The 27,059-nt window shown below is 38.7% G+C and overlaps 1 protein-coding gene across 3 annotated transcripts in view; it reads left to right on the top strand.

Annotated features, from left to right (window-relative positions):
- RARB (retinoic acid receptor beta) overlaps positions 1 to 27,059 on the top strand; it is a 307,841-nt gene that overhangs the window by 151,133 nt on the left and 129,649 nt on the right. For 2 of the 3 annotated variants that reach the window (XM_077811264.1, XM_077811263.1), the window contains exon 1: positions 18,514 to 18,670. The exons of the other annotated variant lie outside the window; for it this stretch is intronic. In XM_077811264.1, the coding sequence (XP_077667390.1) occupies positions 18,514 to 18,670 (157 nt within the window). Of the gene's footprint in view, positions 1 to 18,513; positions 18,671 to 27,059 lie in introns of those variants that run through there. 3 annotated transcript variants of the gene reach the window in all.

Here is a 27,059-nt window from a genome sequence, read left to right as displayed (position 1 = left end):
CTCAGTTCTTGTCACACTTTTGTAACTTATAAAGTAATAGGTTCAGAATAAAGAAAGGTCTCTGTATCTTTCAATGATATATTTCAATCTCCATCTTTAGAGGTTTTTAAGGCCTGGCTTGACAAAGCCCTGGCTGGGATGATTTAGTGGGGGATTGGTCCTGCTTTGAGCAGGGGGTTGGACTAGATGACCTCCTGAGGTCCCTTCCAACCCTGATATTCTATGATTCTATGAATGAGAACTCAAAAGAGGGAAGCTGTTGCTTACCTCCTTGTGGTGTCTGTTTCATACAAGCCCTACCCAACTAATATTCAGGCTGGAAAAATTGGTTTCTTAAAAAAAATAAATAAAAAAATCCCAAACATATTTTTCTTTTGGCAGTGAGAACAGGCTGCTTAGGAAAAGAGAAATCTAAGACCAGGACTCAAGGTAAGACTGGGTCATCTCTCATTTCTTCAGCGGCTATATAATGCGTGCATCTGAGAGCTGCCATTTGGATCATAGCAAGGGAGGAACCACATCAGTTTATTTTCTTGCCTTGGAATACTTGTTTGTCATCACTCTCCCTTCGTATCTGTGTTCTACTTGGAAGTAGTCTTTGTGCCGTATATGCATTTGCCAAGATGTTCATACAAACAATATTCCATTATGGCCTGCTCTGCATATCTCTTATCTGCACCATATATATTCAGAAGCAAATTTGTTTGAGAGTGACAAGGAGCAAACTCTTCTGCCCCCTTCCCCACCCCTCCCCTTTTTTTTTTAGTTAGTCTGGACTTGCTACCATATATTTACTAAGGTCCCACTTCTATTCATGTTTTTATTAGGGAGGCGGAAAAAAGTCCAGATGCCTAACAAAGAAGCTTCTGTGTTCTCTGTTTAAAAAAATAAATAAATACTAGTTTCCTATGAAATGTTGATAGATGTACTCAGAGCTATTGTGGGGGGTGACGAATTTGAATAGTCTTGTGGTTAAAGCACAGGAGTGGAAATTAGAAGTGGAGTATACTTTCAGCTGTCATATACTCCTTGTGTGATCTTGGGGTATGTCACTTTACATCCCTGTGCATTATTTTCCTATTAGCAAAACCGGGATCAAAATATCTAACTTGCATGGTTGTTGAAGACTACATTTATTAATGCCTGTAAAATGTTTTGAGAACTTTGGCTGGAAGACACTGCAGAAATGCAAAATACTGTTATTTAGTGTGGCAAAACTATGAAAGTTTGATGTGGAATATATGCCGTTTAGTAGAACTGTAGAGCCAGGGTAAAAGTTTTACAGTGATATAAATCACATTTAGTGACTCTGAACTCTAAAATGGTCAGATTAGTTCTTTTTCTCATTGATTTTGTATTTGGTTAATGATTCCAGTCCTGAGATCATAAAGCTTTGTAAGATGTAAAAGATACGGGAAGATATCTTTAACCTCTAATTTGAACTATGTGTTGATTTTGACATTGAAATAGTGCAATGACCCAGTAATGTTTTCCAATATTTTAATTTTTGCTGATGTACAAAAATATTGCAGAAGAGCTGATTCCTAATTATTACATGCAGTATTGCATACATTTCTTACTAATTAAAAAGCTCCTAAATTCTGAATAATCAATTTGTGAAGGCATGTGGTTTTGACAAATTATACATTTAATTTCTAAAGATTTATTAGTAATTTGACCTGCAGCTAGTTAATTATGGTTATGGTACTGATGCAGTAATACTGGAGATTGATATAATGATATGGTTGCAAATTTATTTTGATATCTCTATCTTAATACCAGAACATGACAGTACACTTGTATTTTGTAGCCTTGTCTTCATTATGCTGGAAAGCATTAGTTTAATGAAATTAAGGTTTGATAAGAACCCACTGCATTTATTTGAAAAGATATTTTCAACACAATATAAACATATTAAACTGAATCCTTTAGTCTTTACTTTACACTGGCAAAACTCCCAGTGATATCACTAGTATTTCTGCAGAGTTTGAGCCAAAACTTTTACCCACAATGAAGTTTAAAAGTATTCTTGGTAATGAATTTGCAGGTAGCAAGCCTTCCTTAACGTACCTTTTCTTTTTACATATGCAAAACTGCCACAGGTAATCCAGATACTTCTAATTTTTTTTTCTTATGTGAAGAAAATGGTTAGGCTGTCCAAGGAGAACCTTTTAGTTTGAATGCATGAAACTGAATGTTACTGTATTGTAAATACAATTTGAAAATATCTTTTTTCTCAGTGCCTTGTGGTTTCTCAGGCAAGCTGTTCAAACTCTACTGAGGAAAACAGACTTTTTTTAAAGAGTAGAAAAAGTGCTGTATTTACTACCAAAGACATATACACAATCCATTCCAATTGGTTTTAAAAGAAAACATACGGTGCAGTGGTCAAGTGGTTAGTAGTGACAAAAAACTGGACTGGTAAGAGTTGGTTACCAACAACAAAATAAGGCCAGGTTCACAGATGGTGTAAATGGCATAGCTCCAATGACTTCAGTGGAACTAAGCCAGTTTATACCAGCTGAGAATCTGGCCCAGATTCTATATTCTGTGCTGCATGAAATGTGTCCTTTGTGGTTGGAAACAAAGCCTTCTGTATATTATAAGGCCAGATTCATCTCTGGCTTATACTAGTTTCTGCTAGCATAAGCAAGGATACAAGGCCACCAAAAGGCAGTGGAGGTCTTCAGTGAAAGGGCATTGCATCAGCACAAGGTAGCTACAAGATCTCTTCCACCAACTGAGTGGGTGATATGGCTGGGGATGGCGTGTGGCCACGAGTATAGAGGAGTGTGCTGTTTCAGGGCATCTCCTCTGCATCTTCCACCTGGGGATTTCCAGAGCATCTTTCAGAGGAAACTGAAGTTGTCCCTGTGTAATACATGAGAGAGGGACGTGTTGATAACAATGCCAACCCTCTCCTACATTAGCAAGCCTTCCTCTGTACCATGAGTCTAACTAGGGAGGCCTCAATGAGGGAGGAAAATCATAATGAATAAATCTTAGTAACATCTAAAAATGACCAAAGAATAACTTTTATATACACATGTAACCCTTCTGCCTGTCAGATTTGGCAGCAACAAGGGCCGGGTTCAGTATCTAGGGGTTCCATTCCAATAATACAATGCAAAACCAGCTCGAGCCCCCACCCAGTGACCTGGGACAAATATATACCACCCCCGCTGGGTGCTTCCAAGAGGCAATACTTCCCCTCTCACAAGCCCATAGTCTGAGTGTAGCAAAAAGCATTTTAATAACAGAGAGAAACAATGTGGCATTATGTTGGGGAAACACCACCAACAGGATTCATAACACAACCCATGAGCAAAACCCTCCCCAAGCAAATTGGGGCATGTCCTTTTCCTTTGGTTCTTGAGTCCAGCAACCCAAAATCACCCAAAGTCCCAAAAGTCCAACGACCCAAAAGTCTCTGTCCTTGGTCAGGGCAGCCCCAGAGTTCAAAAGTTTATCTGCAGAGTTTTACCTCCCAACCTGGGTGGAGATGAGGGGGCGGGGGTTAAGGGGCACCTTACATGGTCCAAAGCTGATGGCCCCACCTCTCCATGGGGCTCCGCTCTGCCAGCCACCCATGAGCTGCTCTAGGTATCCAACAAACTGCTCTGCTCCACCAGCCGCTCCACTCTGCTCGCCATCCCACAAACTGCAATGCTCTGCAGTTGCTCCGCTCGCCGTCCCACAAACTGCTCCGCTCCACCAGTTGCTCTGTTCGCCGTCCCGAAAACTGCTCCACCATATAGCTTCAGGCTCCCCCACTACTTAACACAACACTCAGTGATTTCAGCTCTTAGTAAGTTTAGCTCTTTTGTGATTTCAGCTTGTAGTAGGGGAGCCTCAGTGCTGGTGTACCATTAGCCCAAAGTGAATTCAGCTTAGCAGCCTGTAACTAGACTCCTAATGGAATCAAAATTAGCTCTGATATTCCACAGTGGAGAGAGGAGGAAGTGCAATTAGCATGTAAGGCCCTCACCAGGGGGCCCATGCCACCAAGCATTAACACCTGTCCCCAGCCTCTCTCAATTCAGAGAATTGGAACCCATGTCCCTTGCCTAGCGAGTGCTACTTAGTTGATGGCGAGTCCCTCCATCATAACAAAAGGTCAAGTACAGTTCCACTGTCCCTGATTCCCATAATCAGGGTAATAACAATTTATTCTTCCTGCCCCAATAACAGAGACACTGGGGATCCCACAGCAGCCAAAGTGACCATCTGGGCAGCTATGGCCTAATTCTAGGCGGGGTGGGTGTGCCTATGCAAATGAGATCGGCCCCTGAAGTTCTTTTCCACAACTTGCCACACCTCACCACCAGATGTCAGGGTGGAGCTCATCCTGACTCTGCTTACACACATAATGACAACCTGATCTCTTGGTATTGTTTTCCCCATTGGAAAGCTCGGTAGCTCCACTTTCTAGTGGTATAAAACTCCTGTTTTTAGCTGTGAAATGTTACAAACCATCTGACAATCATTCTGTTACTGATTTAGGACTGGATACCTACACTGCCCCTCAGACCTGCAGTATTGCCACCCCCACACATTCAAAACTCATGAGAGCAGCTTAAAAATCATAAGATTTTAAAAATAATGAACTTTGGATTCTTTTTATTTGTCTTCTGATTTTTGAGCTTATAGTATTCACATTTTCAAGCTCTTCCCTGTAACCATGGACGCTATAAACTTTTTTTAAATGGAAGTTGAGATTCTCTCATAATCACTTGGTGCTTGGAGCTGGAGCTTTAAAAGAAACCAAACGGACAAATATAATGAGACTCTTAATGGTATAGCCCGAGTTGACAACACTGGACATATTATTTTGAGGGGAAATTCTACATTTGGCAGGGGGAAGAAACATTTTTCTTCTAGGTTCCTTTTTTTTTATGTGTTATACGTTTGAGTCTGCTCAGGCATGTGGAATGTTAATAGTAGTCCTGGTGGACATAGATTAGTGGGCAGAGTGCAGGTGAGGTGCACAATATATGCAGTTCATCACATGGATCTGACCACACCATGATATGTGTACAATACTTTATGAAAAATACATTTTATTTTTAGTAAATATGATATTTGACCAGAGTCAATAAAGCCCATGCCAGTTTTAACTCCCTGCATTGTTTATGGTCCTTGCACTGTAAGGAGTGGTCTTTTGATTCTTTTGCTACCCCTTTAAAAGCACAGGATTTTTTTGTTATTTTAAACAAATAGTACACATTTACATAATTAGATTGCATTGGAAGAGGAAAAAGGCCTTCTGAGCCATATGGCATATGAGGCAACCAGAAAAGAGTTAATCTGTTGTGAGGAGTTATATAACAATATCCTGGTGTAAATGTCAGAGATTTTCAGCCAATGAGATTTTTTTCTGACAATATAATGCTTCTGTCATATGATTAATTGGTTATTTGTTGTCATTGAAGTTTTTCTGAACTGGAATTAAACTTCAGCTTCTTTCAAACTCTCCGCGGAGTCTTAAATAATTTTATTCCAAACACAAGACAGAAAAAAGATGAGTTCAAATGCTTATTTCCCCCCCTAAAAATGTTACATTTGATAACTGTTAGTGTCAGATAAAAAAATGATTTTTAGCAATGAAGTTCATTTCTTGTTTAAAAACTGGAAAATATTTTTTAAATTTGAGACTCCAAAAAACCCCTTTGTAAATATACAAGAATAAAAGAAAACCTGATACTTAGTGGGTCCTCAATCCAGTGCTCTGTTGTGCATGCACAGTTTTCTAGCACCGTCATTTGCATTTTCCGGTTTCAGTGCTCACAAATTTGCTTGTGCATGAGGGAGAACTATCTTTTTAGGGGTGATTTTTTTTTTTTTTAAAAAAAAGAGCCGGGTGTGTTTTTCCAAAGTCTCACAGCTCTAACAAAGCCTTTGTGACAGAGCCAATATATTTAAACAGAATATGGGGGTGGGTTTCTGGAAGAGATTCATCTGGAGGCCTTTGAAAGCTACTGATAAGATGAGGGAGAAGCCAAGCCTGGCCTGTGAAAACACCACTTAGAAATCTCTGCTTCGGCTGTTAGATTTTGATAGGGAAAAAAAGAGTGGAGTGGTATTTGTCAACATGTGGTTGAATTCTCAATATGGTTTACACTTCACTTAGATCTCCTTGCCTCATTCTTACCAGTGAGGTTTTCTGTCTGATGATTAGCACTGGCAAAGCTCTTAACTTTTCTGACATGCTTACAAGGCACTGGCTGCCAGTGACATAACATTGCAGCATTGTTAGGTTAGTTGAACTCAGTGCGGTATCACAATAGCATGCATCAGTCCTGCTACGCAGCTCACTTTTTCTCATACACATAATGATGAAAAGGGCAGGGTTAGGAATCAAGCAGACAGAGTTTAACTTTTGCAAGAGTTTAAAATGTGTATTAATAAACCATTCATTGAGGCCTCAGTTCTGCCATTTAGCCCATAGTAAGGGGGTCCATGATGCTGTAATGCCACAGGAGAACAGCAGGAGATTGGACACACAACTGCTGCACAACTGTTCTATGCCCTTTCTGGGATGAGGCTTATTTTTGCCCCATGCAGCCAGCCAGCTCCATGGGGATTTGGGCAATGGCCCTGCTTCCTTTCCCCTATCTAACTCCCTTTGGGATGCTGTGCACGCCAGGGCAGGAGGGAGGGATCAGTTCATACACTCCCTCCTGGAATTCTGCTGGACCCCTTATACAGAATGCTCAGAGCGCTCAGGTTCCTTAGCCCAATCCCCATGCTCCTCACCTCCAGGTAAGTGCTTGGCAGATCCTGATCCTAAATTAACCTGTAGTCACCTTCAGATGGCTCCAGAGTTTAATGTCCCACTCACTTGATGTCTTTTCACATGGCAATTTGCCCGGAGCAAATGGGATGGAATAAAGGGAACTCTTTTCTCTGTGGGATGGCAAGGGCTGTGTTGAAGAGTTGAGCCAGAGTCTCAATGGATTGAAAACTCCAGCTGAAATGCAGCCTCTCTGTGTAAGAAACAAAGATGAAATGGCTTCTCCTGAGCAGGGCTGATATTCCTGATCAGCCAATCAGAGGCGCGAGGGTAATACCACGTAATTTGTATCATGTGGACTTGCCCAGAGGAATCAAGTAGAAGTTGAAATGCACTACAGAGAACAGTATGGAAGTTGTGAGGATCCAGAGAGAGTAAAATTGATTTGGAAAAGCTTCTACAAATGATTCAGACACAGCACAATTGATACTGTTGCTAGTTCATGGATGCAACAGGAACATAAAAATGGCTATACTGGGTCAGGGCAATGGTCCATCCAGCCCAATATCCTGTCTTCTTACATTGGCTAGTGCCAGATGCTTCAGACGGAATGAAGAGAACAGGGCAATTATTACGTATACATTCCACCAGCAGAAATTGCTCCAATAAAATATATTACCTACCTTGTTTCTCTCCTGTCCTGGGGCCAACATAGCTACAACAACACTACTGTTTAAAATGGAAACTTGACAACATGAATAAACAGATTAAATAGTGACACCTGCTTCCTTTGCAAATGCAAGAAACAAAAATCATCCCCAGAGGACTTAACATCTATAACCCTCTGACCACTACATACAATTCCAAATAAGCTGAAGAGCTCTGCAGAAGGAGCAAACAAAAATTGAGGAACCATCTCCTACACCTTACATACATAAATCCATCACATGGTCTCGCACAATAGAAGAAAAAATCATATAATCTACCTAGAGCTTATACAGGAAATGCAAAACAACTATAAAAATACCTCCTGATGATAGCTATCAAACACAAAGACAAAAAATGGAACCAACTACAACTCCTTCACAACCCATAGAACACCACCACCTCTGGGAGAAACCAAGACACCATGATCCACCCACATGGATGGACACTACACAATACCCCAACATCAACAATCTATTAAGACCACCCCAACTGGAACTAAAGTATGTGTGCTCTCCAAAGCACTGAACTTTTGCCCTGCTACAGAATCTGATCACATACAAATGTGGAAAACTAGAAGAATTTTTCTGCTGACTCCGCCTCAAGGAATTCTTTCAGAACAAAGATGACACAACACACAACTACCAAATCCCCACTGACAGTCGTAAAAAAAAAAAAAAAGAATCATTTGACTGGACATCCCCCAGTGGCAAAACCACACACTGGATCATTACATCGATTGCTTCAGGAAAAAAATGTACTATGAAATCCTCAATTATACACCTTCATCACAATCTTTTTACCATTGAGAGGACAGCTATACAGTCCCTGAAAGCCAACTACCAGATAGTGATAAAACCAGCAGATAAAGAAGGCACTGTCATAGTCCTTAATCTTGATGACCCCGTCAACGAGGCCAACAGACAACTCTCTGATGCTACCCCCTATAAAGAACTGAAAGAAGATCCCACACCACAATTCACAAAGGAATTAAAAGAGACCATCAAATCCTTTCCCAAACAACTCCAAGAAAAACCCTACAACTTCATACCTCACAAAACCCACCCCAAGGACTTTCTACATGCTTCCCAAGATACACAAACAAGAGGAACCCAGGCAAATCCTTCATATCTGGCCAGGATACTCTTACTGAGGGAATATCAGAACACACAGCTACCATCCTTAAACCACTCATCACACAGTGGACTTCAATACACTGATGACTTCCTTCACTAACTCCACAACTTTAAAAATCTCCCCAAAACACCATTCTTGACACCAGAGTGCCTATATACCAACAACCCTTACCATGACATCGTCGCTGCCTGCCTTGTATACCTACAAGATAATGCACAGTGCTTGGAAATCCACCCAAAACACATCACCAAATTCATCCATTTCATCCTTCATGTTTAACAGCAAGCACTTTGTCCAAACTGTGGGAACAGCCATGGGTACTGGAATGGCTCCCTGGTACATCAGCGTGTTCATGGGCCACCTCAAGGAAGAATGTCTGGAGATTTTTTACAAAACAATCACTTCTTATCTGACCTTTCAATCCTCCTTGTCAAAGGAAATCTGCATAACACTATCCAAAGGCAAGTCTGGGAACTTAAATTCATAACTCTACTAGACTCCAAAAATCGTGGACTCAACAGGGACACTGGTTTTATGGCTCATTACAACAATTAGTAACACACCACACTGTCTGCTACCCTTAATTGCCGACTTCAAACCCCTTAGGCATAACAGTTTAAACCCTCAATTGCCCACTTAATTTCAAGTTACCACCTATAATATGCATTATCCCTTTTGCGTAACAATGTGTCCCAGCTTGTATTTAGCTCAGACATTCTCATTTCCTTCCTGAAGAAGAGCTCTGTATAGCTCAAAAGCTTATACCTTCCCTCAACAGAAGTTATCCCCCACCTCACCTAACTTGTCTCTCTTGTACCCTCAACGAACATTCAAAAATGACTGTTCACCTTATTGTGTTATTTCCTCTTCTCTGGATTTATACAGCTTATTTTCACCAGGCATAAAGCATCTGCTAGCTTGGTGAGCAGACTATAAGAATCCTGTTTCATGTCATCAGTAAGGTTAAGATTTTGTCAGTTATTTTTAGTAAAAGTCACCGACAGGTTGCAACTCTGGAAAAATTTCAACCTGCTCTAGTGGTGACTCTTGACAAGTTGATAAGGGACGTAGATGTCTTTGAGGGGGTTTTTCACTGAGATTTCCTTCCGCTGAAGTCCCCTCCTACTAACTTCTCCATCAGAGGGGATGACTAGAACCTATGAAATGGAATTAGCTGACTCAACACTTTTGTTGTTGCTGTTGATTGCAGGAACATGGGTTTCACAAACAAAACCTTTCAAAATGAAGAAATGTTTCATCAAAAAATTACCTGTTTTGAAAACAAATTTTCAGGAAACCATTTCAGTGTTTCTAAAAATGTTCAAGATCTTTGGACATAAATGAATGACAAATGTAAGCCTGAGAGAAGCTTGTTGACATGCTTTGTCTTGTCATTTGTCTGCCTTATGGCCTATATGCTCCATGAGACCCATTTCTGCATTGCTCATTTTTCATTTTTGTTTTTTTTCCCCAGGTGAGTTTGTCATTTTTATTACATTGTCTAGTATATTTTGTATTAGCATATTGGTATATTTAGTATATTATCTACTTTGATTGGTCAGTTTAGTCACCTGGTGAGATTTCTTCAATACTGAAGCATCTTTTCAAAATTTCAGTTTCAAAAGGGGGATACACATTTTTGTAAATTTTGCAGAAATTTTCAAAAAACAAAAAATATCAGTCTGTTTAGAAAATGAGTAGAAAAAACATTTAAACTTTCAGATTCCCACAGAATCGCAATTGATTTACTATAAATCAATATGAAAACCTATGCTGTTGGGGTAATATGCCAAAAACTATAAGACCACATTCGACAGTGATTTCTAAAGAGGGAAAGATGCAGTCAACCTTTTCTGTCATTGACCTAGAACCAAAATTAAATAAAAATATAGTAGCTGCCATTTAAAAGTAAGAATCTGAGAGACGCCCCCTTCATTACTTATATTAAATAGAGGGGATTACTGAACTTTCTCAGATAGCAAAGTGTAGTAGCTCTTGGTGAATGTTTATTCTTTACTGGAGGCTAATGTATGTTCTCAATGCCTTTTCCTGTTCACTGTAGCACTCTTACTTCAGTTCACTGGGGTTTTTCTTTGGCATTCTTTGTTCAGCAAGTATAAATCAGAAGAATGTCACTACCCATTAAACTGATTTTTATCACCTTTAACAAGCCAAGGGACACCACAGCTATTCCACCACCAGGCCATCTTGACTATCTTTTATATGGATCGTTAGGTTTTGGTTTTTTTGCCCATTTGCAGCTAAAAATCTTTTTCATTGCTCCCTAACAAGAGATACAGTATATAGCACTACTCTTCTTTGTGAACTAATTAAGGAAGACGCGCATGTCATAAATACATGTGTAAATCTTTTGAAGTCAGTGGAGCTATGCCAATTTACACGAGCTGAGAATCTGGCCCCTTGCCTTTATATTAGGTTTTCCACCATCATAATCTTCTAGAAATTTGTTTCTCGTGTTCAGTCCACGATGAATTCTAAGCTAAAACTGTGTGAAATTCTCCCTTGTGCAGAGGACCCCCACAAGGTCTGTGAACCACTTAACTACCTCTTAAACTTTCAAAATACTTGTTACGTCAGGGATAGCCCTTGTTATGTTCTTATGCACAGGGCTGAATTTCACAATCATTTGCCAAATACTGTGGCATTTGTTTAAGCAATGCTGCTATGTGTATGCAGTCCCCAGGAATCTGATCTGTCAACAGAGAGCTTCTAAGTATACTAGCTCTCGCTAATTTCTGCCCTCATTTCCTTTAACGCTTGTATGTTATCTGGGCCTGGTACTTTGTCTATTTTAAATTGTCCAGTCTTTCCACAGCTATGTCTATTGTTTTATGCACATTATCTTCCTCCTTCGTACACATTATCTTCCTCCTCCCCAGTCGTACCAGGAAATGTAATAATCCCTTTCTTAGGCAAGTCTCCATCCTCTTCCTCCTTAGAAAAGTCAGAAACAAAGCAATTATTCAAACAGCCTCTTGGTTTCTCTACCATTATTTTTAGTGGATCATTATGTACTTGTACCTTCAATCAACGGTGAGCATATTGAGCATGAAAAATGCTTATCATTAGCAGGAATATTCTCTGCAGTTCAGTGTTCAATATTTCTACTTGCTTTTCTATTCCTTGTTTTATCTTGCTTCTGCTTACGTTTTATAGATCTCCCAAGCCACACTCTCACCAGATTATATAATACAGTATGTCAGAGCCATTCATGACTCCATAGCTAAGGTTGCCTCAGCATTTCCATTAAAACTATGTATTTCGGGAGACTTATAATCTAGCTGTAAAAATCTCTTTCTAGGTAAAACTTGAAACACGAGTTCTCAATCCATTTAAAAAAATAGTTATTTGCCAATAGCGTTTAGTGGAAGACACTTAGTAATTGCAGTGTTCTGGACCCCCCCCACCACCACCCCCCACCCGCCCGACAGCAAGCAGGGAGAGGCCCACTCAGTATGTAGCTAATTTCATATGTCCTATCTTTTCTTTATGGGTGCCTCAAAATTGCAGGTCACCTTCTCCCTGTCCATGTGCTATGCTGGTGATGTGACAAGCACTACTGAATTCTGCTGGAGTCTACAGCTAGCCTATTGGGCTTCAAAGAGGTGCTTTTGGTTGTTTCTTTTTTTTTTTTTTATTTACCATATAGATTAGTATTACAATTTTTTTTAAAGTATTATCCCTCTCTGTTTCAAAGGCCAATAATGTATTATCCCTCTCAGTGATAGAGGCCAATAATTTAACAGGACTCAAAAAAAGACTGGGCATTGATGTGGCTATCAAGAATATCCAGTTATCATAGTTAATGACAAAATTTGTGGAAAGGCTATTGAGCCGATCTCTACTAGAGATCAGTAGGAGGCCTGTTCTGGGGAGCACATTATCTCACTTGTGCCCACTTCAAGGTTTTTACAGCTTCCTCAGAAGCACCAGAGCCAAGATACTGGGGTAGGTGGACTTTGGATCCGACCCACCATTGCTATTCCTAAAGCCACAGGCAGCAGGAGAATAAAGTGCAACTACCCAACTTTTAAAATGTAAATTATGCCCAGATATTATTGTGTTGGTTAGCTTTATATGTATGTAATTATATTAATAGTAATATCCTTTAGGTTATAAAATATTTTTTTCAAAAATACCTTTGAAAATACGTACCTAATGGTAAAACAAGCAAACAAAAAGCCATGTGCAGTAACAGACTCATGGGCTAGCTGTATGCTTCAGGAGCATTTTATGGTGGTGCACCTGAAACCAGATCCACTTTCCCGCTTTTACCTATTGCTAGTAATCCATCTGGCACATCATCCTGGAGTTAAGGCTTGATATTGCATGTTATGTGGAAATCCACATTAAAGCCACTGAGAGTTCTGGAGCACAGCAACCAAGAATCACTACTGTGACTGCTTTTTTATTGTACTTCACATCTATCAAAGCTCTCTCTCCTGTGCCAGTCAAAATATTTGTACTCTGATATTCTCTCTGTAGGTTCAATATTGTTCTAGTCCGATTTCTGCTATGTGTTTCATATCCTTTCACTAGTATCTTGATATTTTAAATATTCAGCCATTCCCCTGGGTCAGCCTTCTTTTCCCTAATTTGTTAACATCATTCTTACTCTTCAAGCATGTGAAAACATCCTACAATATTAACAAGTAAATACAGTAAACTACACTGGGATTTGGATAGCCACATTTTAAACCCCACATCATTAAACTTAAAAAAAGAAAAGAGAAGAAAAGGCAGGTAATATTTCATATTAGCATCTATTCTGAATAAAGAGATAAAAATCAAAGCCTCTGTGTGTGAGTGATGGCAGTGATTTAACTGCCAGTGATTCTCCCAGCAACTGACACAAAGGAATCTCTGAGTATCAGAGTTGAGGCGGCAAGCTCAGTGTCAGCACTTGCCTAGGGAGTAGAAGAAACCTCACTTTGTCTCTGCTTTTACTGCTTAAACACACACATCACTCACTAGTAACCATTTACTCTGCTGTCAAAACTGTTTCAAGGGAGAGTTACATGTGATTAATAGTAAAATGCATGTAAAAAGGTAGGCTTCTGCCAACGTGCTTTCTTTTAAAGATTTTTGTGTGTGCGCACATTTGTTCTTTTTCTGTCCTTCACATAAGGCTGTAACAGTCTGCCAATAATATGTTGGTGCTAGTAAAAGCTTTTTTATTTAGACAGCACACAGCATTCAACCTAATTCTGGACAACTCTCTGTGAAGCACATTATGGCATCTTCAGACTCTTGTTCTTTACAAAAAGTGACCAGCACAAACATGTGTGCAGAACATGATTCATGGTGCTTCAGTCTGATTTGTCCAGGGGTAATTGCTGTACAAAAAACAGAGAAACAGATGTAGACCCTAAACCTTAGCTGTAAATTTTTGTTTTATGATTATGGGTTTCAAATGTGCTATGTAACACTGACAAATATATACAGTAATGCTGAAAGAAATGGATTTCCAACTTGAACTTTTTATTTCATTTGTGGATAAGAATATGTTTATTGTTAAGTTTCTTGCCACCACAGATTGAGAAAAAACAGATCAAGGTGATGGCATGAAATCAAATTTTTTGTTGTTGTATGATCTAATGGGAAAATTTTTGAGAGTTCTTTTCCACTTGAATCTTTCAAGAACTGGATAAGAGTTAAAAATGTGTGTCAATAATTCAAGCTTTGTTACATTTGAATTAGCCAATTTATTAATTATGTCTTCAATGTATATTCAAAATGGTTGTAGTTAGTGCTGATCTGATATACACTATATAAATATTATTTTTTGCAAAAATTCTCCCAATTTATGAAAGTACATTTTATTTGTATTATGTTTTTTTAAAAAGCATAAATTGTACAATTTACAGAGGAACAAAACCTTGGAAGAGATAAATAAACTAAATAAATTCTAGAACTGAGAAGAAATACTATAGAGGTGAACTGTTAAATTATTTGAGGAATTCGTTAATTCACATGGTTCAGTAATAACTGTAATCATTAGCACAACTATAATTCATAATAAAACATGATGAACTACCTGGCCCATTTAGATATGGTATAAAAAAGCCATCTTATTCCATTCATATGCAATTAAGCATGAATTACTGACAGTTATTTTGAGAAGTTGCCCAGGACTTATCTGTAATTAAAAGCACCCCAAATAGGTTTTATATTAAATAAAATTTTATGAGAACAGTTAAAAAATAAACATAATCATGTTTTGTCAGTATGATTTTGTTCACTAAAAAAAACGAGGAGTCTTTGTGGCACCTTAGAGACTAACAAATTTGAGCATAATCTTTCGTGGGCTAGAACCCACTGTTCACTGTAATTCATCAGGGTACCTTCTTGGTCTAAACTTCTACCATTTCCAGAACTCTGGGGGCTGTAGAGAGCCCCTTTTCTTCTTAACTTGGAAACTGGCAAAAGATGTTTTGTTCTGTGTGTATCTTTCCAATCATCTTAATGATGACACACTAGATGTTCCTAATTTTTCTTGCATTCTCATCATGAGAAAACAAGTTTTATCTGGCTATAAAATAGTGTCTTTTAATGAAGCTGTGTTATCCACCATAAATGAACAAACAAACAAAACAAAAAAGCAATAGCCACATGATAAAATCAGATTTTAGTAAAATGTCACCACTTCTTTTTTCTTGTTAAGAGTGAGAACTCTGCTTGCTGTGCTGAAAATTGTTGTAATGTACTTAGGCAAAAGGATCTTTTGCTTGGGTAAGTGTGTATTGTGCATACTTTTCATATTACAGTGTAGGTATCACTGAGCCACTTTTTAAGTTGGAGCAATTTCAGCATGGGGTAAGTTTCCCCTGACAGACTCTGAAAGCCCCTGGATGCCAGTGTTGCATTCCAGCCCTATAATTCTTCTATCAGGATAGGAGATGAAGTGAGACTGTGTCTACTGTAGGGGCAGCTAAATCTCTTTTGTCTGAGAGGGAAAAAAATTAAGAAAAGCTTTTGTTTGTGTGTCTTCAAAGGGATTTTGCTTCTAGATTACAACAGGGCTTTTTGTTCAATGGTTTGTTTTCAGTATAGACCTATCCGTTTCAAGGGACAATGCTGTTTTGTTTGGCTTCTTGAATCTTTACAGAAAGTTTTGTTAACACAATCTACAGGTATTGTCACAGAGCTTTTAACGCATCAAAGGACTTTCTTCAGAGAAAGAACATCACATCCATTAAGCAAGTTGGTCAGGTCCCACAGTGAATCTCTCCTTAGTATTTCTTGTCTTTTCTTGTGTGCATTTCCCACCCACAATGTTTCCAGGTTCATCAGATGTTATAGGTGAAGTTTTCAAAAGGTGTCCGCTAATTCTGTGTTTTTCTGGTTTTGGGTGCCCAGTCTGAGACACCTTGGATCTGATTATCAGAAATGCTGAGTATCTGCAATATTGACCTGAAGGGGCAGATATTGAAAGGCATGAAAGGAAATTAAGTGCCCAACTTCCATTGAAACTTGATGAAAGTTGGGCTCCTCTCTTCCCTTTGTGCCTTAGAAAATCTAACCCAAAGCCAATATAAGATGCAAGTTCTCAGAACCTATGATCCAAGGTGTCTCAAGTCAAGCTCCTGAAATAAGAGGCCACTTTTGAAAAATTCTTTTTTTTTTAAGAGGGAAAACAGTGTCTTGGAACTTGATATTACATTTTCCTTTTCATTATTAAAATACTTATAGCAATCCATCCAGGTCAAGAGTTGACAAGAGTCAGATCCATAAGCAAGATTGTATACGGAGACTATTTATACAAAAATATGGAATTTTGTGACCTGCTTGACCCCTGAGATGCAGATGAGAGTTGAGAGAGAGAGAGAGAGAGAGCACACTGAACCACCAGTGAGACAGCTGAGCTTGGTGCTTTTTTAGTTATGGTCTCACCCCTTGCTTTCAGCTGTCTTACTGACAAACTCTGTAGGTCATGGCCCCTCCCCCAGAGTCCAACACCTCTTTCCCCTGTCTCTTCAGGTGCAGTGAATGCGATGGGCAGGGAAAGAGAGAGGGGTGTCTTGGGGTGTTCGTCCCTCCTTTTTTATAATTCCAGTCTCCTTCTTGAAAAATATTTCCAGCTGAGAGCCAGGAGCCAAAGAGTCTATGTGGAAGGATGTTCCCTGCTGGTTTTTATTCATGTGTTTGAACTTCCTGTGTCCATAGGTGCTGGAACTGGAGGTGATGCCGCACCCCTTGGCTTGAAGTAACTTCCATTATATACAGGGTTTACAGTTTGGTTAAATGGCTGTCAGCACCCCCACTATACAAATTGTTCCAGCACCCCACCTGTGTCTCCCCTTCCTCTGTTTACTGTTTAAATGCCAATCAAGCAGATCACACATTCCTTTGTTGAGCATGTACCTGTTTGCCAACTTCTGTTTGGGCAGGGCTGTGGGGTTTGGAACATGTGTTAATAACATCATACAGGGGAATCTGATAACTTCACATATAATGTTGCCACACATATTTTAACAAGACAATACTGACCAGCAAATTATGAGTTTTCAGATGATGCCTTAGAAGGCATACTTTGTACGAAGATCTTTGCAATAGTGTGTAGGGTGTGAACATAGGGGTCACAGTCTGATTCTGGGAGATGTTTGGCAGCTTGCAGAACCGGGCCCCCATACATACTAACTTCTCTGCACTGATGCTGAGCAAATGCTGAATGCCAAATGCTATCACTTTGGCTCTCTACATTTCTTTCAGCAGCCTGAGTAGTCTGCAGGATTCAGGCTGTAATGATTCATCTGCTGTGTTTAATTACATTTATATGGATGTCTGGAGGGGGTGGACGTGGGGTGGATTTTGAAGCACCTAACGCTCTCCTAGTTATGGGCCTATGAAAATTCTCAAGTGAGTGGATGCTGGCATCGAGAGTTTTAGCTCCAGACTGTTAGGGATATTGTGTTACAATATCAGCCAAAACATTAACACAGATTTGAACAGGGAGGAGTGTAGTCTGTGATGTTCTTTAGTAGCTGTCTTCCCAAGATGAGAAGCTAGTGTCTGTAGCCGTGTCCCTGTAAAGTGGCGAATTGTGCCCGTGAGTTGCTGATTCTTTCTACAAAGGGCATAGGGAATGTGCAGGGGATTTAGGAAATAGACTGGCACTTAAAATAATTCACACACCTAGAATAAGCTGATATATATACAAGTTCTGCTGTTGTGCAGACAGAACCCAGAAGCAGCCTGTTTGCAATTTAATCTTCCTCTTTATTTTTTTATTTATTTTATCATTTAAAAATAAGAAAGTATAAAGGCAACGGCTAATAGTTGCCTGCTTCTCTGCCTGTCTGCTTTTGCAGGGCTGCTGGGAGTTTTTAAGCAGTGTGAGAATCCTGGGAGTTGGTGATGTCAGACTGGTTTGGGTCATTTGAAGGTTAGCAGCCTGGGAAGGGTTCATGGAAAGTTCACTCGCATATATTAGGCAATTCAATCTTTCTTTCTGTGTGACACAAATAGTAGGAAGTGAGCTGTTCAGAGGCAGAAGGATCTATTCACTGGTGAGGGGGATCCAGAGTTACTATCAAAGGTCTTTTATTACTGGGACTTTGATGATGTGTGTAATGTGAAAAAGATCATATCTTCAGCAACAATCTATGAGGCAGGACTGATTCTAAAGGATTTTTCGAATAATTTGATTGAAACTAAAACTTGGAATGTTGCTTGTTTCCCCCTATCTTGCTGGATTGGCTGAGCAGCCTGGAAAATGGTAAATGATCATTTGGATCAATTACAGGCTTTTAGCTGTGTTGTCTGTCATAATTCATGATTCTGGTCTGGGAAAAAGACGAACAGCCTACGTGCCAAAAAAGGGGCAGAGTTTGATGGAGTTGGGTGTACTTTTATATGCCATTTTCCTCCACACCTAGAGGAAAGCACTTTTGCAGACGTTCTGCAGAGGGGGAATCATGTTTGACTGTATGGATGTTCTAGCAGTGAGCCCTGGTCAAATTCTGGATTTCTACACTGCAAGTCCGTCTTCTTGCATGCTCCAGGAGAAGGCTCTGAAAGCATGCTTCAGTGGATTGGCACAAACAGACTGGCAACACCGGCACAGTGCTCAATGTAGGTCCCATTATTTTTTCCAGATTTAAAAAAATTATTTGCATGCAGTTAAAAAAAAAACAAAAATCCCAATTACTTTTAATTTGTGATAGGGATTGTACGGACTTTTTCTTATGCAAAATGTGGTTGTGTAAGTATTTATTTTCTTTTGCAGAAAAAAATATTTAAAATATGTTTTATGTTTCTACCTTTTTACACAGCATATCAACCCTTCAACCAGGTTTTTAGCAAACAGGAATAAGCAAAACAATAATACAGTACAGCACGACTTTTTAAACTCCGTCCAATGAAGGACAAATTACACAGAATCTCTGTTGTAGCTTTCTTTCCTTTGCCTCCCTGCTCTAATTTCCGATCACACTTGATAATTGATTGCATATTTTCTTGATGTACACTTCAACAGTGCAGCCAAGCAATTAAAATTGTATTCTGTACATTCCTTACAAAGAATTTAAACTGCATAGTGTAGGTGATGTTCTTGAAATCAGGCGATAGTTTTAGGCTTCCATTAATATTTCCCGTGCTCAGAAAAAGCAATATTTCTTTGTACTGACCTTGCTGCCACCTTTCTTCTTCACTTTGTTGCTATAAGAAGTTGCTGTTTTGCTAGAAAACTACTAACTGTGAACTCCCCTTGTGTTTAGCCATCAATTATTTTCATACCTTTAGATTCAGTCAGAGTCTTGGACTAGTAGGGGAGGAAGCATAGATACTGTAATGTAGTTTAAAAAAAAATACTGTTTTGTTATCTGATCTTGACATAGTGCTGAGAAACATAGATGGTAAACAGTGGCAGTGTTTTACCGCTGTAGTTTCAAGTCTGAGAAATTACAAGTACCAGTACGCATCCCCTATACTCTGCATTAAAGAGCCCGCAGGATGCTTCTCTGCTCTGACGCTGATTAAGATAAATGACTTGGCTATCTATCAAAATGTTTTTAACACACTCTTTGACACTTCAGTGCAGCATTAGCTATAGAATTATGTCTGAAATCTTTGTTTTCCAGAGAGTTCAAAGCTGCATAAGAATAAATTTAGCTTTCCCTTCAATGTTGTTTATCCAGAGGGAATTAAAGAAAAAAAAAGTTCTTAAAAGAAGTGCCTGGTGGATTATCATATTTATGACTCTCCGCAAAACTTTTTCTCAGAATATGTATGGCATTAGTTCTTGACCTAGTAAACCATTGAGAAACGACTTGTAAAATCAGTAACAATTTGCATATGGGTTCAAATGTTTAACATCTTAACAATTTAAAAGAATTAAACTAAGTAAAAAAAAATCAACATATTTTATTTATTTTCCCTTAGCTACTTTCAAAATATTTCTACGTTTGAGGTCTCCAGATATGAAAGAAAACCTATTACTTGAAAGTTCTTCCATAACCGTAAGAAACTAAAGACATTTCACTAAAAATGTATTCTCTGGTTACCATGATTTAAACAGAAATATAAGTTTAACTATGGTAATAAAAATGCTTTGAATCTTAGAAATTTTGCCTCATTAATAAGCAAGTCCCATAATACAAAACTTTCACTGGAAAAATATTGTTCATCTCATTCTGATAATTGTTCAAACAATTTTTAGATAAAGTGTAGCTTTTATCTGCACTTTCCTATACTTTTGTTATTAACTAGAAACATGTTCTAAAAAATGAAAAACGTCGTGTTTGTTCTTGAACAAGTTAAACATAGGATTACCCTTATCAGAGTGGAAGAGTGGTAAATATGTCATTTGCCTAGGGCCAACCGATAAGAGACAAGTATTGATAACAGAAAAGGTCAGCTAATCAAAGAAACTCATATTAACAAGAGTAAATAAAAAATACAGAAAAGTACTTTCAGGAATTGAGTCTTGTAATTTTGTAAGGAAGACAATTAAATTTTACTGCAAGGCAACTTAAAATCAGGCTGAACCTGAATTATAATTTGTTTGGCTGTAATTTGAACTGACTGTTAATGACACTCATGCTAGAAAGTAGGTTAGCTGGTTACTTTCTAAATAATGTTCAGTTTAATTTATGTAGCATTTTTTTTATTCTGGAAAAATGAGCAAGTACCCTAAATATGTGTTTGTGTGTACATATGAAACTATGCACACATTTAAATTTATTAAAATTCTATTGAAATATAAACTGCTTTATTACTTATATGAGGTGCTGACAAAGAACAATTTTGGAGTCGGGGGGGGGGGGGTAGATACAAAGAGCACAATGACTAAAGTTTGCTCGGGTGCTGTAAATGTAACAATGACAATGGTTAATTCCAACCACAAGTATTTCCTGACTCTCTCTTCCATTTAGACCTCTGTGGTTTTGTGTAAAGTAATCATAGCCAAGATTCAAAAGTATTAGGCACTTGGTAGGATGCTTTTTGGGGGGTGGGGGAGTTTAGCAATACCAGTGATGCACCTGCAGCGGTTGATTTAGGCCTTATAAATGCTACTTTGATAGAGATGAGGAATCTGGAGTACAAGTGAATAATGCATGCATATTGCAGACTCAAAAGAGCCCAGTAACAATCCTGACAGCATCAGTGCTGTAGCTGAGATGCTGGAAGAATTAATCCTTGTTGCGCTTAGTTATAGAGTACTGTATGTCCCCAACTTCAGCACATTAATTCCATTGCAGTTTAATGTGCAGAATGCAATCTTGTAATATTATGAATTGTCCTAGCTTGTGGAAGGTCTGGAAATTGAAATAGAAGGTAAGATGCAGTCCAAACATGATTTATGTTTGTACACTATTTTTCTTTCCCCCATTGGGTAGGTTTGCAAATCAAGCATAAACCATATGTATTACACATGTGTGTATGTAAGTATATATGTTTACACACACACGCACACATATTATAATGTGTATATATGCATTGAGTGCTTACTAATTTTTTCAAAATTAAAATATATGTATGTATATTTTCAATGTGGATTTAATTTTATGATTGTAATGGATTAAAGAGAAGAAATAATTCATTTACAAAGAAAGTAATGGACTCAAAGAAAGGGAATAAAACTGATTGATTGAATTTTTAAACATTAGTAGTGAGCACTCCTCTTAACTCTCTCTTGAGAGAAATCAGGCCAGTATATCAAAATCAGACAAGACTAGATTTGAAGAGGAGAATATAGACATTTAAAGAGGAGAATATAGACTAAAATTAAGATTATAAAAACGCCTCATTTGTATTTTAAAGTACAATATAATTTTCAGCTTCCCTGTTGCACAGCTTCAGTAATTAGCGCAAAAAAACCCAGTAGATGTTGAAACATGAAACAGCTGAATGGCATGGAAGCATAGGTGCACTCAGGATTGGATCAGACAGGACATGAAAAAGGTGGAATGGCTGATTTCCCCTTGTCCTAGAAGATCCTATTTAAAAAAAAAATCTTTGTATGATTCATTTAATAGGTGACCTCAAATGAGAAGGCCCAAAATAGGAATAAACCTAAGCATTCATATGAAAGCAGTGTTTCAACAAGTAATATAGAAAACCACTATTAGTGTAGCACATTTTGTTACATTTACAAAAATAGAGAACTCAATAAAGATAAAATTATGGGTGTACACATAGGCTCTAAATACGATCAGTATAATCCCTGTAGTATATAGCCCTTACGATCAGTATAATCCCTGTAGTATATAGCTCTTACGATCAGTATAATCCCTGTAGTATATAGCCTTTATAGTAAATTCTCTGGGAGTTGGCTTCCCTGGGAGGTTTGTCTGAATAAGAACTGGAGGTGTTAACCTTCAAAAGTCTTGTTAAAAATTAAATCCGGGAGCATAAAATTTACTTCTAAATTGCAGGTTGTTGTGAAGTGTGGACTGGGGGGAGGTTCTTGTTCTCTGCGGGCACTGGAAATCCTAGAAACATCTGTGCCCAACAAAGAGCTCAGTTCCTTATTTTCTTTCATCTTTCTGAATTTAAAAACAAACATTTTGAAGTGTGGGACTTGAAATCTGCATTCCCAAGTATCAGATTGCTGCAGGTGCATTTAGTAAATCACATACTGGCACCAGAGAAGGCAAGGTCTGTTTGAAACAGGTTATTTTCTTTAATGTTTGTTATAAACTTTACAGCGAGATGGTTATGAAGGAGTTGTTAAGTACTGTATTTAAAATATCTGCGCTTGATCTCCTATGGTTTAATCAGTCTACAAAGATAACAAGTAAAAGCATCTGTAAGATGTAATGAAATCCCTGAATTTTACTTCAAGAACACAGAAGATAAAATTCTACCTCTGTGTTATTCATTACCTTCTCTTGAAAAAGCATGGCATGAATATTTTTTCTGAATGAACTGAAACTAGAATAACTGATCCTGTATTTTAGCGTCTGATACAGCAGGCCCTATTCAGTCCCCAGCATGCAAACTATGGCTGAAGTGCGCCGCTGTTAAAAATTCTTGAGGGTGCAAAATCTGAGAGGGATTCATTGGTGTTACTGGTGTAGAATAAGCTTGGAGCAAAAGTGAAATATCTGTGGGTGGTTTTCTATTTGTGTAATGGGCCTGTGTAGTAAAGGCGCCCCCAGACAGGGCAAATCTGAGTTTGTGCACTGTTGCCAGGCAGTTCTATACAAAAATGGGAGGGAGACGGAGACTATGTTTTAGAAACTGGAGTTAGTCATCCTTACATCTAGCCACATCACCACTTACCACTATGTGAGTACACTTTCCAGAAGCCGTTTACACAAGCCATGTCTCTTAACTATGTCTGGCTCATGCCTGCGCTCCCACCCTCCAGCCAACCTCTGCTAAGCGTCTTTACACTAGTAATGAAATGCACCAGCCTGCAAATTACTTCCATCTAACTTACATGGCCCAGGTGACTAGATTGCTCATGTCTAAGTTACACACCACCCTCTCTGCAGCTGATGAAATGAACCTGCATTATACAGTAGGATTTTAGATCTTCTAGAATAGTGTTGAAAGAATAATGGTGGTTAGGCCCAGTGCAATGTCTGCATGCTCTGAAGCACTGTATGCTATAGGGCTCCTCTGCCTTCTGCTCTGTGACACGACATCCAGTCGTATTGAAAGCTCCAATTGAAGCATGGAACTGTGGTGAGTTTCTGCATCGCAGTCTCATCGATCATAGGGATCAGTTTTGTTGAAAAATGTGGTCTCCCTCGCCCAAGCCCTGCATGGAAGGAGGGAATCAAGAATTGGTGTCAGCTTGGGAACACTGAATTTGAACATGAACTGATAGGGGCTAAAATTAGTCATGGCTTCAAAGGGGTTTCCATTTCTCCACTAGCTGTTGTGCATTGAGGACACCAGTGTATGTATAAAATGGCCAGGAAACTGGAACTTGAGTAAATAGATTTTACTCTATAGAATCCAAAGGCTCTGGCAGGAAGGTGAAAGGAAGGTGGGGCTGCATTTTCCCCTTCCTGTGCTTGGATATTTTTTATTATCCAGACTTTCTGGGACTGAGGAGGGTTGCCTAATAACAAAGCCTGCATAATACAAATGCCTAAACAGGCACACCATCTCGCGTGGGCTACTGTACTGTGAAATCCCCAAACTTTGCACTAAGTGTTTTGCTCCTGTACATCACAGGAAGGTAAGTGAATGCCTAATACAAAAGATAGAGCACTTTGCCTCTTCCCCTCCCCCCATTTCTATATTACTGTGTGGTTGGAAAGCCAGACCACCCTCTCTCCTCTTATCAATGTTTACTCCTCAGGGAAGCCAATATTATAACCACTTCTGCCAGGATACCCTGCTCAAAGTTATAATCCTGTGAAGTACCAAATCTGAATTGATTTTGACCTGTGCTCATATTTAGAGAGTCCATATCCATGCAGTGGGACCCATACCACTGATTGCTGAAAGCCAAAACCTCCTCAACCAAATGGAATTGCAAAAATATAAGATGCGAAATGCATGAGATTATTATAACCACACAATGGGCAATCCATCTAACAGAACAATATTGTGCTGTAGGCACTAATATAGGCAGGAGAATGGGCACAATTCGATATAGTGGTGGGTAAAGCAGGAAGAGTGACTTTCCTTTGGCTTTGCCCTTTCTTGAGTAGAACCATGCTCCCAGCCAGGCAGCCTCAGAACCTGACAAGGGCTCATAATAGATCAATGGCATATACTTTAATAAAGGCAACCAACATGGTCTGGTGATGCCATGATATCATCTTGAAGGGTGGGGCTGTTAATCTGGCAAACAATTTAGGATTGGAGAAGGGGCAGTTACTTGATGGAAAAATGCCCATAGGAATGCATTAACGGTATCATTTTGTAAAAGGGAGGGGAAAAAGTTGGAGACACATCATTACATTTATATCTAATTCATTTCAAAACAGCTAAATGTAGTTTCAGGTTCTTCCCCTGGCCAGTTTTTGTGGTTTTACAATCAGATTTTCCTATTTCTTTAAAAAAAAAAGAAAAAAAAATCTCCATGCTATTGTGTGTGAAAGCCCCACTCAAACAGCAGGCAAGTGCTGTTTAGCAAGAGCCCTATTTTGTCACTTTATTGGCATTGAGTAGTACCTTTACACCAGGAGTAGTTCCACTGAAATCTTTTGTGAAATAAGCAACTGTGCAGGTGAAACAATGCAACTGACTACAGGTATCCAGAAGGGGCTGTCACATGCACAAAGTAAACTTGCAAAATAGAGATGACTTTTCTCTGTGTTCTCGTAAGTTAGTTATCTTCGTTGTTAGTAAAACATTTTTGAGACAGAAATGTAAATTTTAAAGTGTCTCTTTAAAAATAGTCTAAATACTGTGGTTGGTCCTATTATCTGGCATGGCATGCTTTCACATATTTCAGCAGCTTTTCAAAAACAGGAGCCTAAAGTTAGGCTCCTAAATCCATATTTGGGTACCTTAATAAATGACCTGATTTTAAAATTTACTGAGCATCCAACAACTACCATTGTTCTCAGCACTTTTGAAAATAGATCACTTATTTGAGTGTCCAAATATGGATTTAGGAGCTTGATTTTAGGCTTTTATTTTTAAAAATCTTGGTTAAAGGGCTTTCCAAAGCACATTAAAAAAGAAACTGATATACAAACCAGCCACTGAGATGACTTCATCCACCAAGGAAAGGCAGCCACTTCTGGGGCAATACATGGGCTCTGTTTAATAGCACATCATAAATTGAGAAGACAAGAATACCTTGTCCAAACACAACTGCAGATTTCAACAGCAGAAATCTCAGTTTGAGTCCCCCAGGCCATTTCTCTAATAATTTACATTCACTTCCTAGCATTTGTCATCTCATGAGTGTCTATATATCAGCGAGTTTCAAAGTTTTTCATTGTAGTTTGCATTTTAATATAGACGTTATTTTCTGCACACATTCTGCCCTTCCATTCACAACTGAATTTACCACTCCTCCATTGGCAATAAAGTAAAATCCCTGTGGTGACAGCAGCCATTGTTTACTTGGAAAAGTAATTGTAGGAAAATGATGTGTGTTTAGCTGCCTTCAGTACATTTTAGCAGTTAGAAATAAGAGAGAGGAACCAGCACCATGTGACTAACCAGCCCTTTGCAGACCACCAGTAAGTATTCCACAAAGTATACTGTGAGAATTTTTGTGTTGTACATGACAGTCTGATAAAGACATCATGTAGTTTAGGGGCACTTGCCCACAAAGTTAACTTAGTTGTGCCTTTATTTTAGAAGTGGGCAGGGAGAAATGTAATTTCCTAATACAAGCCCTTATAACTAACCCTACTTTGTTTTAACATTCTGTTTGAGTTTTACAGCTTCTTAAAATACTTCTGTTAAAAGAGGAAATTATCAATCAGCATGTCAGTACGAAAAATCTTGGATGTGGGGTATTTATACTTCTCTTTGACCAAATGATTCCTCCCCACCACCCCGATCTATGGCATATGTAAAATTGAAGGCAACTAAATATATACATGCAAATGGAAGTTGTATAGATTTAATTAGGTTAAATCTGAATGAGCATTTATAAATATAGATTGTTTTGGATCTTCATCAGTAAGGACACATTGGTAAAGTCCATCCATAGTTTGGAGGATTTTCCATTTTATGCACTTTCAGTGCATAAAACCCTACCACCTCGCAGGATCCTAGAGCCCAGGCTGCAGCCCAAGCCTGGAAGTCAACACTACAGTGAAGCAGCCCCTTAGCCCGAGCCTCATGAACCTGAGTAAGCTGGCACGGGCCAGACGCAAGTTTTTAATTGCAGTATATACATACCCTTAGATAAGATTTTTTTTTTCTTTTAGAGCCTGATCCTGTAAGCAGTCCATACACATAGATCCCGTTGACTTTAATAGGAGTTCTGTGCATGGAGTGCTTGAGCAACTGAGTCATTAATAATAGGCTTATGTATTTTGGTTATTTATATTAAGTAGTGCTCAGAGCCCCCTAACAGGATCGGAGTCCC

The sequence above is a fragment of the Eretmochelys imbricata genome, chromosome 2 (genome assembly GCF_965152235.1).
Source record: "Eretmochelys imbricata isolate rEreImb1 chromosome 2, rEreImb1.hap1, whole genome shotgun sequence".
In the NCBI taxonomy this organism is placed as follows: domain Eukaryota; kingdom Metazoa; phylum Chordata; order Testudines; family Cheloniidae; genus Eretmochelys; species Eretmochelys imbricata.
Note: the sequence above shows the minus strand (reverse complement) of the source record. Positions and strands in the feature narration are given on the sequence as shown.